This window comes from Hesperophylax consimilis, chromosome 27 (assembly GCF_061612785.1).
Source record: "Hesperophylax consimilis isolate HC1 chromosome 27, BYU_Hcon_1.0, whole genome shotgun sequence".
NCBI lineage: Eukaryota > Metazoa > Arthropoda > Insecta > Trichoptera > Limnephilidae > Hesperophylax > Hesperophylax consimilis.
This window is the reverse complement of record NC_142862.1, coordinates 15,524,517-15,539,550: the sequence shown is the minus strand read 5'-3', so window position 1 is coordinate 15,539,550 and position 15,034 is coordinate 15,524,517. Positions and strand designations below refer to the sequence as shown.

The following is a 15,034-nucleotide window of genomic DNA, read 5'->3' as shown; positions in this document are numbered from 1 at the left end:
CTCTATATCGCCCTGGTGTTAGACCACCATTCAATATAGAAACGTTGCTTGAAATATCTTTAAGGCGATGCACTACGTCGTATAATATTTTAAATTGAGCCGCTATCAATAACATTCCCTACGTAGATGGCGATAAGGTTTAAATTCCCGCTTAACACCATCCGCCTGTTTTAATTTATGCAAGAAAAAAACATGGCCAAAAAGTGCCTTTTATTTTATTTTATGGATGTTCAGGCATAAATATTTAAATTTTTTTCGATCATTTTATAAATAACTTAATTTGCCACATTAAACAATAAAACCATAACCGAAAATGGGTTCGTAAATAGGAGATTTTGAACTTTAAAACAATTTTCATAGGCCTATACATTATTTTTTTCTGGGCTTATAAAAAGACTTATCTAAAAAATGCTCGATTATTTCAAAGGCCAAGATGTATTCTACTCGCAGTATTTAATTAAAGCATCTGAAACATTTCTAGGCGACCAAATTTTCAAACCAAAAACACTTGATTTTGCATTACTACGTATGGCATCGCCTTAACCGTATTTAGTTAGAACAGATCTGGATCTACGGGTACCCCAACCTTCCTCTTGCCCATCTCCTTTGCCCTACCAATCTTTTCATTCCTACATAATGCCGTAAATGGGCATGAGCAGACGGGCATTATTTACGTGAATTTATCTAAATTGCTGAGAGTTGATAATGCGATGAAAACAGGATTTCGCAAGAAAACTAATGTGTACTTAGGTTCGAGGACATCTGTAAGCCGAATATTTCCTGTAATTTTTTAGGTAAATTGCTTAATTATACTTGGGCGCATTTTTATCAAAACCAAAAACCTGTTTAAAGTTGTAAATTTGTTTAAATGATTTTGAATCTCGTTTCATTATTTATTTTAAAAATATATAATCTTCATGGAATACTAATGTGGGTGTAATAAAAACGATTTTCATAACGTTAACGAAAATAATATCATCGTTCCCAGGGAGAGGTCGTACGTGACGTCATTATTGTAATATCTTCTTTCGTTTCGCGTGAGAAGGAACGGGACGATCGTCTATGCACGTAGAAAACTTACTGATATAAAATATTGCTAATTTATTAAAAATCTGGTCAAATTACTCGTATTCCTGTTAAAAACGGGACTGCAGGCCTTTAACGAATGAATTTGACAGATATCCTAACAAAGCATCAGTAAAACGCGTATGTGTTATGAGGACGGCTGAACGCGTCTTCATAAAAATTCTAATAATGTGGCATTTCGTCATCATATTTATCAGGAAAAGTGCATCTACATGTGTTCACGTGTTCCGATATATTCTGAATGGACTAATATTTTAATCAGGAAGTTGATTGCCATCACCTTGTTAGCAGGATTTCAATAAATCAGCCATACTCGTTTTTCTCCGTGTGACTTACGTACGACCTCTCTCTGTGACCACTATACCTAAAAATACATTTTTCTGTCGATTTTCGTGTTAAATTTTTAATTGCGCTTTTCCTAAAATACCGTTGTCCCCAGGGAATTAGTAATTTTTTTGTGATATATTTAGTACCCGGCTTTGCCCGGACTTCACACAGAGTTTTTCGAATTCAGATGTAGATAGTAATTTTTCTCTTAATTTGAACGTCAACTGTGCGAAATTTCATCGCCAAATATCTAAATTCTGTTTTAAGGGGTGGGAGAAGGGGGTGTGGGTGGTTTTTTTGAAATATTATGTATACAGTGACCTTCCTCTTGTTTTGAAGGTCAAGTGTGAAAAATTTCATCAATCTCGGAATAAAACTGTACTGTATAAAAATGAAATCCACGCACGTGTTTTTACGTATTTATGATAGAATGACATATTTTTTCCGATTTTGTTTGCTATTTGTAGATCGTCTATTCAATAGGAAAACTTTTACAAAAAATTTTGGTCGCTAACATGGAGGGCCATTATACTCGTACATCGTGAAATATTAATTAATTCAATTTTCGACGCATTCTTCATTCTGGCTCAGCGCCTAATTTTTAAAAGAAGCTTAGAAACATATCTGAGGTTGTTTCACAAAGTCATAATACGGTCGCTTGCTACCAACTATAATCTTAGGCAGTGATGCTCAACTCACGGCCCGCGGGCTTCATGCGGCTCACAAGCGCACTTCGTGAGGCCCGCGGGCCCATTTCATACAGCCTACTTGGCTAAATAATTAAAATATATTATACAAGGTGTCGAGGGACGTAATATAATGTATTAAATAATCCAGTGATTCCTGATATTATTTGGAGTAAAAAATGTTAATGTGATTTTGGTCAGTAAAAAATCAGTAGGTATTGGAAAATTAGGGTAGGGGTGAGGTGTCGGGTGGTTACCCGGCTATGTGACCAGTGATGCCACGTGGAACAAATTTTTTGCCAATTGGTTTTGAAGAAAAAAAAACATTAAAAAAGTCACCGGAGACCAAATTTTAATTTTTTACTCCAAATACTGTCAGGAATCACTCGTTTAAGTAAGTCAAATACTTCCCTTAACACCCTTTTTAATTCTATTTTGAGAACCCTGGCTGAGGAATTTTGTTAAGATTTTTTCTTAACTATTTTATTTCCCAATTTGAATTAGTTTTCTCACTAAACTTACGAATAAAAAGATTTTCAAGAATATTTACGAAAAAATTTATTTCTAGAAATTACGATGCAGTATCTTCTCCCCAAAAAACTCCACGAAGACGATTTTTTTTTTAAATGCATAGAAACGGGAAAGAATGTAATAAAAATTGGCACTTTTAAAGGTTGTACATCACTGGTGGTATTTTATTTTTAGAAGCAAGGAAAATTGAGGGTCGCCCATTACCGAGATAATGATGTTTACCTCGGCGTAAATATGGAACCAACTTTATAATATAAATATATTCAGGTGATACATCATATCTTAAGACGTACAAATTGACGTACCTAACTACCTACATGTTATATGGGTTTTTGATGCTTTGCTAATTGGTATGTAGATAAGTCTTTGAAAATAATATGATAATTGATTGGTTTGACGGCCTCCGTGGTAAATTGGCGAGTTCCTTGACTTTGGACCTGGAGGTTGTGGGTTAAAAATCACGATTAAATTGAATCTATCATCAGCGGTATGCTTAAAGTAGGCTTTTTAGTTTAACTTCTTCTGGTGCCTTCTGCTGCTATCGAAGGTTGGCTTTCATCCCCCTACAGGCTGCTGCACGAAACAATTCTGCGGAACCCGCCATGAATTATTTTCCTCTACAACGTTTTCCATCAATCTTCTCTTTCAACGGGTAAATCTTGTATTTTTCGTTAATTACCTATTTTTTAAATTCATTGTACGACAAATATATCAACCATTGATTTATTTGTTCCATTTGAACCTTACAAGATTTCTTATTTTAAAATTATTATAATTTTTTTGGGAAGTTTTTAATGTTTTTAAAAGAGTAATTAAATATATCTGCTGTTTTTCATTCACTATCACCATTCCTGTTGTCATGTCATGCTGTGTTAGAACATCTGTTCTGCCGTGTGGTACATTGAACATGTCTTGGCGACGACTATGGCTGAAGTTTTCAGGCGCGTATAAGCCATATCATTCCAGGAGGAAAGGACTTAGAGTTGTGCACTATATTAAAACTAAGTATTGCAAGATTTGCATAACTTTATTCTTTGTATACATCCGCGAGCCGAACTGCCGAACTGAACCTCAACTTATAAGAAAGAAACGAAGCAAACGCAAGTGGCGCGAAACGCCGCACAGTGGGCTGAAAATAGCCTTTCATAGACATAGAGACTTGAATTTTCAAGGGTATTTTTTTTGGCTAGAAATGGATTCTGCTGATCATTACTATGCTATAAAATGTCGTACGAAGCAATTGTGTGTACAAATGAAGGAGTTATAATTTTTTTAAGAAAAATTTGTATGGCGCTGACATTAAAAATGAGGCTATCTCTGGAATCATAAGGTTGGCCGTTCTATCCTTACACACAGATAATACTACTATTTATTTGTATTTTTTTTACATACTTCATATTGTGGCGCAAGGTGCGATTTTTTTTTTTTAAATCCATAAAGTGGAAAAAAAACTTTTTTTTGTGGATGATTCATTTTAATGCTTAAATGCTTTACATATGAGTATGCTTTGCCTAGTTTACAATATTTTATTTACACTGCAAGCCAAAACACTGTGCACAGTGGGCTGAAAATCGTCTTTCATAGACATAGAGACTTGAATTTTCAAGTGTATTTTTTTTGGCTAGAAATGGATTCTGCTGATCATTAATATGCTATAAAATTTTGTATGAAGCAATTGCGTGTACAAATGAAGGAGTCATCATTTTTTTAAGAAAAATTTGTATTGAACTGACATTAAAAATGAGGCTATCTCTGGAATCATAAGGTTGACCATTATATCCTTACACACAAATATACTACTATTTATTTGTATTTTTTTGACATACTTCGTATTGTGGCGAAACTTGTGATTTTTTTTTTTTAAATCCTCAAAGTTGAAAAAAAAACTTTTTTATGTTGAAGATTCATTTTAATGCTTAAATGCTTTACATATGAGTATGCTTTGTCTAGTTTACAATATTTTATTTACACTGCAAGCCTAAAAGCGTTTAAGCATTAAAATGAATCATCAACATTAAAAAGGGTTTTTTTCAACTTTGAGGATTTTTTTTTTAAATCGCACCTTGCGCCACAATATGAAGTATGTCAAAAAAATACAAATAAATAGTAGTATTATCTGTGTGTAAGGATAGAACGGCCAACCTTATGATTTCAGATATAGCCTCATTTTTAATGTCGGCGCCATACAAATTTTTCTTAAAAAAATTATAACTCCTTCATTTGTACACGCAATTGCTTCGTACTGCATTTTATAGCATAGTAATGATCAGCAGAATCCATTTCTAGCCAAAAAAATACCCTTGAAAATTCAAGTCTCTATGTCTATGAAAGGCGATTTTCAGCCCACTGTGCGCCGCCGCTTGCTTTATGGCCAAGGTATTGGAGATTTCTTAGTTTTATAGCTACATATTACAATTTCACAATAATTCTTATCATTCAACGAAAAACTTCTAATTTGTAGAACCTATATATCCAGGGTATTTTGAAAATGCACATATACAAATATGTATTTACATTTCAGAGGCTTCTATCTTCCGTGTTTATACGAATATAAGTTTACTACTTCAGCCTAATTAACTTGTGCTTTCGTTCTGTTTCAGTTGCACCGTGGTGCTGTACAATACGCGCAAAAACCGGCAAAGCCACATCCTCAATGCCTCCCGCAAGACCATCACATGCGTGGCTTTCTCGGGCTGCGGGCGCTACCTCGCCACGGGGGAGTGCGGCCACGCGCCCTGCGTGCGCATCTGGGACCTGCAGGAGCAGGCCGCCGGGGGCTCGCAGCTGGCAGAGTTCCCCTCGCACAAGTACGGCGTCAACTGCGTGGTAAGACTCAGAAATCACCGTTACCTATGTGGCCTTTTCAGCAAGCTGCCAATTATTAATGGTGGCTGGCGTCCCACTGGGATCGGTTCTGGTCCCAACATTGTTTTTGTTGCAGACAGCAAGTTTCATCGATTCAGCTATCACCATTCACCTGATTTGATCTTGTCAGCCAGATTTGCGACACAGCCAGGCTGTGGCTTGCGGTTCCATGACAAAATAGAATAGTGACAAAGCAGAGCATTGAAGAAAAGTGGAGAAAAAATATAAACAACAAACCTAACATAATCTATGTTATTTTTCCATGTTCTGTTTTGTCCGGTTACCTCTGTATGTATTGCCGACTACCGAGGGATATATGGATGCAAACGGTTGCTGATGGTTTAACCTTTTACTCAAATCGACAAATTAATGCTTGTATTCAGTATACAGTTCTGACCCTAACATTGTTTTTACTGAAGATGAATGACTTTCTGTCATGTGCACCAAAAAATTGTGACGAATTTAGTACATTCTATCTCAGCTAGTTAGAGATTCCGTTGCATCAAAAGGATTTCTCACTTAGAATCTCTCTTAATTGACGTAAAAAATATCCAACTTATTCAACAAACTGTACATTACAGGTTTTTAATTATCATTTAATGTGAAGTTGATGCATTCAGTTATCTCAATCTGGTCTGTTACTACTTGGTCTTCACCCTGTTCCAAATAGGTTTCTAGCTACCATCATCTTCTTGTTGCTCTGACTGTTTTAATAATGTGACATCTTTCTGTTGCAGTCCTTCTCCGTGAACTCCAAGTACCTGGTCTCCGTGGGCTCGCAGCACGACATGATCGTCAACGTGTGGGAGTGGCGCGCCGGCCTGAAGCTCGCCTCCAACAAGGTGTCGTCCAAGGTGAAGGCGGTCAGCTTCGCCGAGTCCGGCGGCTACTTCGTCACCGTGGGCAATCGGCACGTCAAGTTCTGGTACCTGGAGTACTCCAGAGGCGCAAAGGTTGGTCTCTTTTTCTAGTTTAGTTACTTCTCGTCGTCTTCTTATTTAGCATTGTCTTCTTAGTCATCATTTTCTTCATCTTCACTTGCTGTTTCTTCTTCAGTATCATTTTCTAATTATTCTTTGGTATCACGTTCTTGCTCTTAATTTTTTTCTCCTTGTTTTCATTCGTTTCGTTTTTACTTACATTTATTATCTATTTTTCCTTCATTATGTTCTTATTGCGTATTCTTGTTTTGTTTCTGCATCATATTTTAGTTATTCTTTGTCATATTCTTGCTGTTTACTCTATTCTAGGGTATGCAAATCCCGCACCTTTTTCGAATCCCACGGGATTGCGGGATATAATTTAGAAGTCTTTACTTAGAATTTAGACAGAATTTAGAGGATTTGCGGGATTTTTATTAAGGGGGGGCTAGGGTTAATTCGTACGAAAAAAGGCATTTTTTTGTGAATTTTTTGTGACAACACAGTTAAAATCTCTTTATTAAATCTAATAGTACAGTAAAGTATGACATTTTAAAAATATTGTATAAAATTTTCACGGAGAAATATTAAAAAATACGGCAATGGCAGCAATTATTCGGACGCGTCTCAAAAAAAAGTAGAATGGCGGTGCCCCTCATAACTCGGTGCTGGGTCATCTGAAATCAAAAAATTAAAGTTCATTCGTTAGATAATAGTTTTTCCCAGGTAACGCTGGGAGGGTTTTTCGAAATTTTAATTTTTCACTTTTTTGGAACACTTTGAAGGGAAAAACGCTATTTTTAGTGAAAAAAATCGGCTAATTTGTTATTGTAAAATAATAATTATTAACAAATTTTAAAAAAAACTCTCCAGTGTTACCTCGTAAATTATGTACAGAAATAGTTTTCAAAATTTCAAAAGGATCGGTGCAGTAGTTTTGAAGTTATGACGGGCACCGACTTTGAAAACGTGAGTTGTGGGAAAAACGCTTTAAAGTTTTGAACACTAAAAAATCTGGTATTAAACGTTTATAAGCAAATTTTATCGGCTTACCTCACACTGAATCATCAATGCCAGGTCCATAAAGGATGTTGCTATCATCCATGATGTCTAAAGCACCTTTTTGCTCCTGTCTACGACGAATCCTGCCTTCTTTAGTTTGTCTCTCAGCTTCCTGCTCTGCTCGGCTTATACGTATGGTCGGGTAGGGGTTAAAATCCGACAGGTATAAAAATACTCGTAACTTCGTCAATTTTGCTCCAATCAACTTGAAATTTGAACCCAATATTCTTAACATATTAAGCATTTATTTTTAAAAAATGCAAAAAATAAAATTTTAAAACCCTAGACCCCCCCTTAAGGGGTATTAAATTGAAAATTCCAACATTCTTTAATAATAGTAACATTATTCGAAGATATTGGAAAAGGTAACATAATAACTATTCGAAGACTTTGATAAAAACAAATAAGATGGTAAAAACGTAGACTGTTGAGATTCCTGTCACCCAATGAACGGACATTTGTGCACAAAAGCCCACCAACAGAAAACGTTCTCTCTGCTTCCACGGTAGTTGGTGGGATTATCATAAAAAAGGCTAACTGAAGGTATCTCCTTTTGACACCTCCATTCTCAAAAAGGGGCGTCTCTTTCTTCCAAATCGATTCCAGCTCTTGAAGTTTCCGATCTTGAGATGCGGCTCTATCCCCTCTTCTTAACAAGAAGTTCAGTTCCTCTTTCATTGTTAAAGATTTACCACTGCTTATAAATATAAACACCATGTTTTTTGTGTAAATTTAATTTTTTTGAATCTCGCAGTCCCGCAAACTGTGGGATCAAACACAAATCCTGCAGGATTACTGGATTTAAAAACCCTACTCTTTTCTTCGTTTCTGGTTAGTTTCTTCATTATTCCATTTTTTATCTTCTTTTTCGTTTGGTTTTGCTTTTTCTTCATTTTTAGTATCTAAATCCTGCAATCCCCAGGGATTTAAAGATACCAGCACAGTATCTGTTATAACTAGTATTGATAATTTTAATTTCAGCCATTCTTTTTCTTCTTTACCCTTACTCTATACATTGCTGGGTATTAGGGTGTATCGATTTTTAACTTTTTTGTTTGTTTTCAAATTCCAAGTTGAAAAAAAGTTGCTACTAGGTACCACAACTTACCACAAAAAGTTTTGGATTTTTAAAAAAATGTTTAGGTCTCCCGCACAAGGCCTAAAGTTTTAACTTTTTTCAAAAAATATCATTTTTTTTTTAATTTAAAAAAATAAAATCGTAACTTTTGTGTTTATTCCAAGTTAAAAAACAGTAATATTAGGGCATAAAAATAAGTAAGAAACGATTTTTTTTTATAAAAAATGGATTTTAGGTCTCCCGCACAAGCCCTAAAGTTTGTTAATTTTGATGAAATTTTGTAATTTTGTGTACAAATAAAAAACATTTTTTTTTTTAAGTTTAAACTACCTATTTATTTTTATTCCCTAATATTACTGTTTTTTAACTTAGAATAAACACAAAAGTCACGATTTTATTTTTTTTAATTTTAAAAAAATTTGAAATTTTTTTGAAAAAAATTAAAACTTTGGGCCTTGTGCGGGAGACCTAAAAATTTTTTTAAAAATCCAAATTTTTTTGTGGTAAGTTGTGGTACCTAGTAGCAACTTTTTTTCAACTTGGAATTTGAAAACAAAAAAAAAGTTAAAAATCGATACACCCTACTGGGTATATGCTTTTAGCCCTCCAAATCTTTAACCCTACCAATAGTTGCCACAACTCTGTTGACTTTTGACTTTTGAAATATTGGCATTAAGAGCTCCGGGCCAAAAAGGCCCCTTTCTCTTTCATCATGATTTTAAATATTGGTTGTACGATAAATAGATTTTATTTTGATTGAGTTGAAAATATTTTTGTTAGGTAACATGGCTGCAATATGGGGGGAAAACAACTCTGTTGAGGTCTTTATGATAGCTAGTACCTTACTTATTAAACTATTTAATATGACACATAGTACCGTACTTATTATGCATTTTAGTCAAGTTTTCATAACATATTTTTAAATACGCATTTGCATCAGAATTTTTTAAATAAATTTACTTTCTGAATAATTTTCAAGGAGCATAAATTTTATATAGGACGTTGTAGATTTAACATGTTATTAGTGTGAAAATATTCCAATGGTTACGTGACCGTCTTTGCGTATGAGAGTGTACATTTGATCAGGAAGGTTTTATTTTATTATACGGAGACTCCGTTAATTATCGAATCAGAGATCGTTATGTAAATTCTTCCAAGCGTCCAAACCAGTTGAATTTGCATAGTGGATTTGCTAATCGTTTATCTCTAAATGATTTTACATGAAAAAATAATATTTAAAATGATCAGTTTTCTTCAAAAAGTGTTTTTGGTTTGAAAATTTGGTCGCCTAGAAATGTTTCAGATGCTTTAATTAAATACTGCGAGTAGAATACATCTTGGCCTTTGAAATAATCGAGTATTTTTTAGATAAGTCTTTATATGAGCCCAGAAAAAAATAATGCAAAGGCCTATGAAAACTGCTTTAAAGTTCAAATTCTCCTACTCACGAACCCATTTTCGGTTATGATTTTATTGTATAGTGTGGCAAATTAAGTTATTTATAAAATGATCGAAAAGAAATTAAATATTTATGCCTGAACATCCACAAAATAAAATAAGAGGCACTTTTTGGCAATGTTTTTTTCTTGCATAAATCAAAACAGGCGGATGGTGTTAAGAGGGAATTTAAACCTTATCGCCATCTACGTAAGGGTTGTTATTGATAGCGGCTCAATTTAAAATATTACACGACGTAGTGCATCGCCTTAATTAAGATTTTTTTTAACACCACAAGAAATTATACAACATGTAAAATGTTTACTGTTTTTATAGCTAGTGGAAAATTCACATTCCACCAGATGTATAAGGATGGGTTGTTTCGGAGAATTTGAACAATTCATCAAATTTCAACGTTCATTTTCCAGTTCTGTGAAAGATTTTTTCAAGTTCTGTTTTAATTTCAGTTTTGTCAAGCAACTAGCCTATAATGATATAATAACAGAACTTGAATTGGACTTTTACAGAACCCGGAAATGAACGTTGAAATTTGATGAATTGTTCAAATTCTCCGAAACAACCCGTCCTTAGCCTCTGTGGTGTGGTTTTTAGACGACTTGACAATCCTATATTATGTAATAGGTATCATGAGGCAGGGCCGGCCCTATGTGGGTGCAATTGGAGCAGTCCACTCCGGGCGCTGAATTTCCAAGGTACTGATAATACCTAACACTTGACAGTTCTAATGCATCAGCCTTGAGACTAGAAAACGGCACTACACAAAAATTCAAATCATCCGAATATTACTGATTACAGTGCTCACCTACCTAGGCGTCTACTGGTTTTAGCAAAGGGCTCCAAAATTTTACTAGCGCCAGGCGCCGTTAGGGCCGGCCCTATCTTGAGGATGGCCTGTGCATTTGTACAAATTGTATTTAAAAATTCTGGTAGATAGTGGAGTGTATAAATAGGCCTTTGGGATAGTGCATTGTGTAGAGAGGCCTTTGGGATAATGCAGTGTGTAGATAAGCCTTTGGGATAGTGCAGTGTGTAGATGGGCCTTTGGGATAGTGCAGTGTGTAGATAGGCCTTTGGGATAGTGCAGTGTGTAGATGGGCCTTTGGGATAGTGCAGTGTGTAGATAGGCCTTTGGGATAGTGCGGTGTGTAGATGGGACTTTCGGATAGTGCAGTGTGTAGATAGGCCTTTGGGATAGTGCAGTGTGTAGATGGGACTTTCGGATAGTGCAGTGTGTAGATAGGCCTTTGGGATAGTGCAGTGTGTAGATGGGACTTTCGGATAGTGCAGTGTGTAGATAGGCCTTTGGGATAGTGCAGTGTGTTTTCAATGGGTTAATTATCTTTGAGTTTTGTGTCAATAGGCTTAACCCGTCAGGCTAATTTATTCGCTTTTTGGAACAGCTTATATGGTCTCATAGAAATCATTGTACCTCCCTTACTGTCATGGTTAGAAATATGATATAATGGTGTTAGAAAGAGAAAACATCATGCTTTATGTTCAAATCTAGAAGTTAAGCCACCGCATACCCAATTTCTACCGATTTATAACAAGTTTCTTGTTAACTCTTCAAAATAATATCTATATATTTGCTATGCCGAAATTCCCTCGATAGAAAAAAATCGCAAAGTAAGCTCTGAAAATTATTAAAAACACGTTTTGTTTTGTTATTTAATATGTTATAGGCATGAAAAAATTCACAGTGAATCTTTAAATGCAACTAAAGCATTTGTCAAGAGATTTTTGCTCTATTATTGATTTATTAAATATTTTCACCATTTTCTCTTAATTATCATCGTTTTTTAATATTAGCTCGCTTTACATTCGTATTCGTATTTACATATCACCCTTTCAAACCATCTGTGAACGCTTATTACGCGACCTTAACCACATAATAATTCAAATGTATTTACACCTCTATGAAGCCAAAGGTTCCGACTGCAATTTAAGAAAAATTTATGAAACTTATATTTTTATATGAAACCAAAAAAAATAATGAGGCGACTAATGTTTATAATAAAAATTGTCTAATAAAAGGTGTGTTTTTTCATTATCAGTTAAATTCACAGACATAGGAATTAATAGACGAGAAGATAATGGCGAGGGGTAAAATCAACTGTTGAAGAACGAAGGGGGTTAAGCTGACTGTGATTCGTCAATAAATCAATCTGACAGTAAATAGGCATCTCGCATTATAATATCACCATTTAGTTCTTAAAAGTAAAATCTGCTTTTGAATGAATAGACATTTTTACATGGGAGCGCAAATGACTCGCCACGTTATGAACTAATTTGCGAAGTCCAAATTCGGCAAAGTAAATTTCTTCTGTTTGCAGAGTCGTAGTTAATTTCAGAGTATTTAGTTAAGACACTTTTACAAATGTTTCATAATTTACTTACCCCAGTAAACAACGATGAGCACACTTGAGAATCGCTACATTGTGATGTGATAGTATATGTTTCTAAAACTGATCCATATAATACGGTGTGAATAAGCTTAAAATAATGCTTACTTATGGAATGTAATACGACAATTGGGTTTATTCTCTTTTTCACATCTATTTTTACAAGTTTTCATATCACAAGTCAACATTTTGCCGTGTTATTTCGTAAAATGAACCGATGATGCCTCGACCATAGTTCGCACAAGAATGATGACGTCACGTTTTCAAATTTCACTTGAGGCCATACGCGAGCCCAGCCGGCTCCAATGGAACTGGTATGGGGAGTGGGGATAATACGCTTTTAATCACTTAGGGCAGGTCTACTAATATTCATATGTCTATGGTTAAATTCTAATAATAAGATTTGAAAGGGTATTTCATCACCTTTCATAAACAGTTTTTAGTTTTCGGATACATTCAGAAATATTCCATTTCATTTTGATTTTATCGCAAAGCCGAATTACTCTGATCTTCAGACATAATAGCCAGAGGGGTTAAGAAAGGTCCTCTAGACAGTGTGATTCCTGAGAGAATACTAAGGTTCAACATGATCTTCATCTTGCCCATCTCCTTCCAGTCAATGTTATTGGTTAATTTTTTTGTATATTTTAAATAACATGTATTACTCGATACTCTACGGAAGCAATCAAAAGTAAACATTTTAAATTTCCACTTTTATTAATTTCTTCTTCCGTATCACATGATGTCATAATAATAATATCTTCCACTTATCATGGCATGGTTTCTGTCATAAACATTCAAGATACTGCCATAGCCTGCGTCGTAAACCAATGAATAGTAAAACAGCAGGTAACGACGTGACAGCCAATCAATTTTCGAAATCATTTTTATGGCAATAATAACTGCGCATTTTCTACTAGAGATAGTTATGCGAAAAGTCGTAAAATTCGAAGCGTTTTCTAACAAAATATTCATGTTTATAAGACCGAGAAAACATAACAGTTTGTTGGTAGAATTTTATTTGATTTTACAATTTAATTTTGAGTAAAAATCAACCATTTAAAAATTAAGGACAGGTTGTTTCAGAGTATTTGAACAATTCATCAAATTTAAAAGTTGATTTTCAAGTTCTGTGAAGGTTCTATTCAAGTTCTTTGATCATTTCAGTTTTGTGAATCAACAGGCAAATAATGATTCTATTTTTTTAATTTTTTTACCAATAATGTTAAATTAATTCTAGTCGTTGATGCAATATTTGCACCTATACAATATATTTATAAATGACAAAGAAATATAGAGAATAAACATTATAAAGAATTACAAAATGTTATAAAAAAATTAAAGACAGTTAGTAGTATGTAATACAGTTTTCGCATGATTATAATAAAAACAATAAAATAAACTAAGATGATAGGATTATTTCACATAGTAAAAAAATAAGTTATCAGTTTAGTAAGTTGCATTTTATATGTTTTCAAGTTACACTTGAAAATATCTAGATCTCGTAAGGCATTGTGAGTTTTACAGATACGTCCTATTAAAGAGATATAAAAATAGAACTCGAATAGAACCTTCACAGAACTTGAAAATCATCTTTCAAATTGTGCAAAACAACCCGTCCTAAGTCTTTTAAATAATTTTTTTGTTTGGTTTGTGGTTTTAAAAAATATTGTTTTTATTTGAATACCGTAAAAGAGTCCTACAATTTCCAACCAGCTGGAGGCAATGGCTACCCTAATTGGGGTATGTTGTGAGATTGAACGTAGTGGGGAGGAGAATGAGATGGTGAAGAGGAAGGTGGGGAAGTACCTGGCTATTCGGATCTGGTCAACAAACACGGCCAAAGCCATTTCAAGCAACTTTTCAATTTTAAATGGTGGTCTTACACCTGGGCGATACTGAGAGTATCTTCCACTCTGGAACTTATATATGCAAATATGCTATATATTATTTTAAATGAGTAAATTGTGAAAAAATACAAACTTATCAAACTGAACCTTCCTCGCTAAATGCTGATCGGTTCGCACCCACATTTATTTTGTATATTAACTGCTGTAATGTTATCCAATTTCAGCGTAATGCGTAAATGTCCAAGTGTGTGTATGTGATTGCCACCAAAAGTTGATAGAATGCATTGTCAACGACAACGAACCTACCTGCTGCATCTCGATCGGATGTCAGAAAGTGGGTTAATTTTTGCTTCCAAGATGTGCATTCATTCATTCATTCCGTAAAACAGAAGTAAAATTCAAATAGATGTATTTAAAAAACAACACTGTATTTGTAGTGGGTGAAAAAGATTTTATCAGTATTGCAATAGTTTTTGCGGACCTCATAAACATACATATCTGCATATTTTTTTAAATCACTAAAATCTTTTGCAACATGAATATTGTGGTGCCAACATCAGCGATTATTTAATTTGCAATTCGCTGGTTGGATGAATGCTTACCATATAACAGTAAAAACATCCTTACGCCAATCAAGGAAGTCTAGAAAAAATTGATTCAATTGAACCACTGTGGTTCAATTGAAAAAGAGTACAACTTTAACAATATTTTTCACATCAACCTCAAACTATGTTCAGGAAGTAATATTATATACTAAAACAATTTGATA

General features: G+C 34.3%; 1 protein-coding gene across 4 annotated transcripts in view; it reads left to right on the top strand.

Annotated features, from left to right (window-relative positions):
• Wdr62 (WD repeat domain 62) overlaps positions 1-15,034 on the top strand; it is a 323,903-nt gene that overhangs the window by 251,540 nt on the left and 57,329 nt on the right. For all 4 annotated transcript variants that reach the window (XM_089647948.1, XM_089647947.1, XM_089647946.1 and 1 more), the window contains exons 4-5: positions 5,231-5,456; positions 6,233-6,448. In XM_089647948.1, the coding sequence (XP_089504074.1) occupies positions 5,231-5,456; positions 6,233-6,448 (442 nt within the window). The remainder of the gene's footprint in view (positions 1-5,230; positions 5,457-6,232; positions 6,449-15,034) is intronic.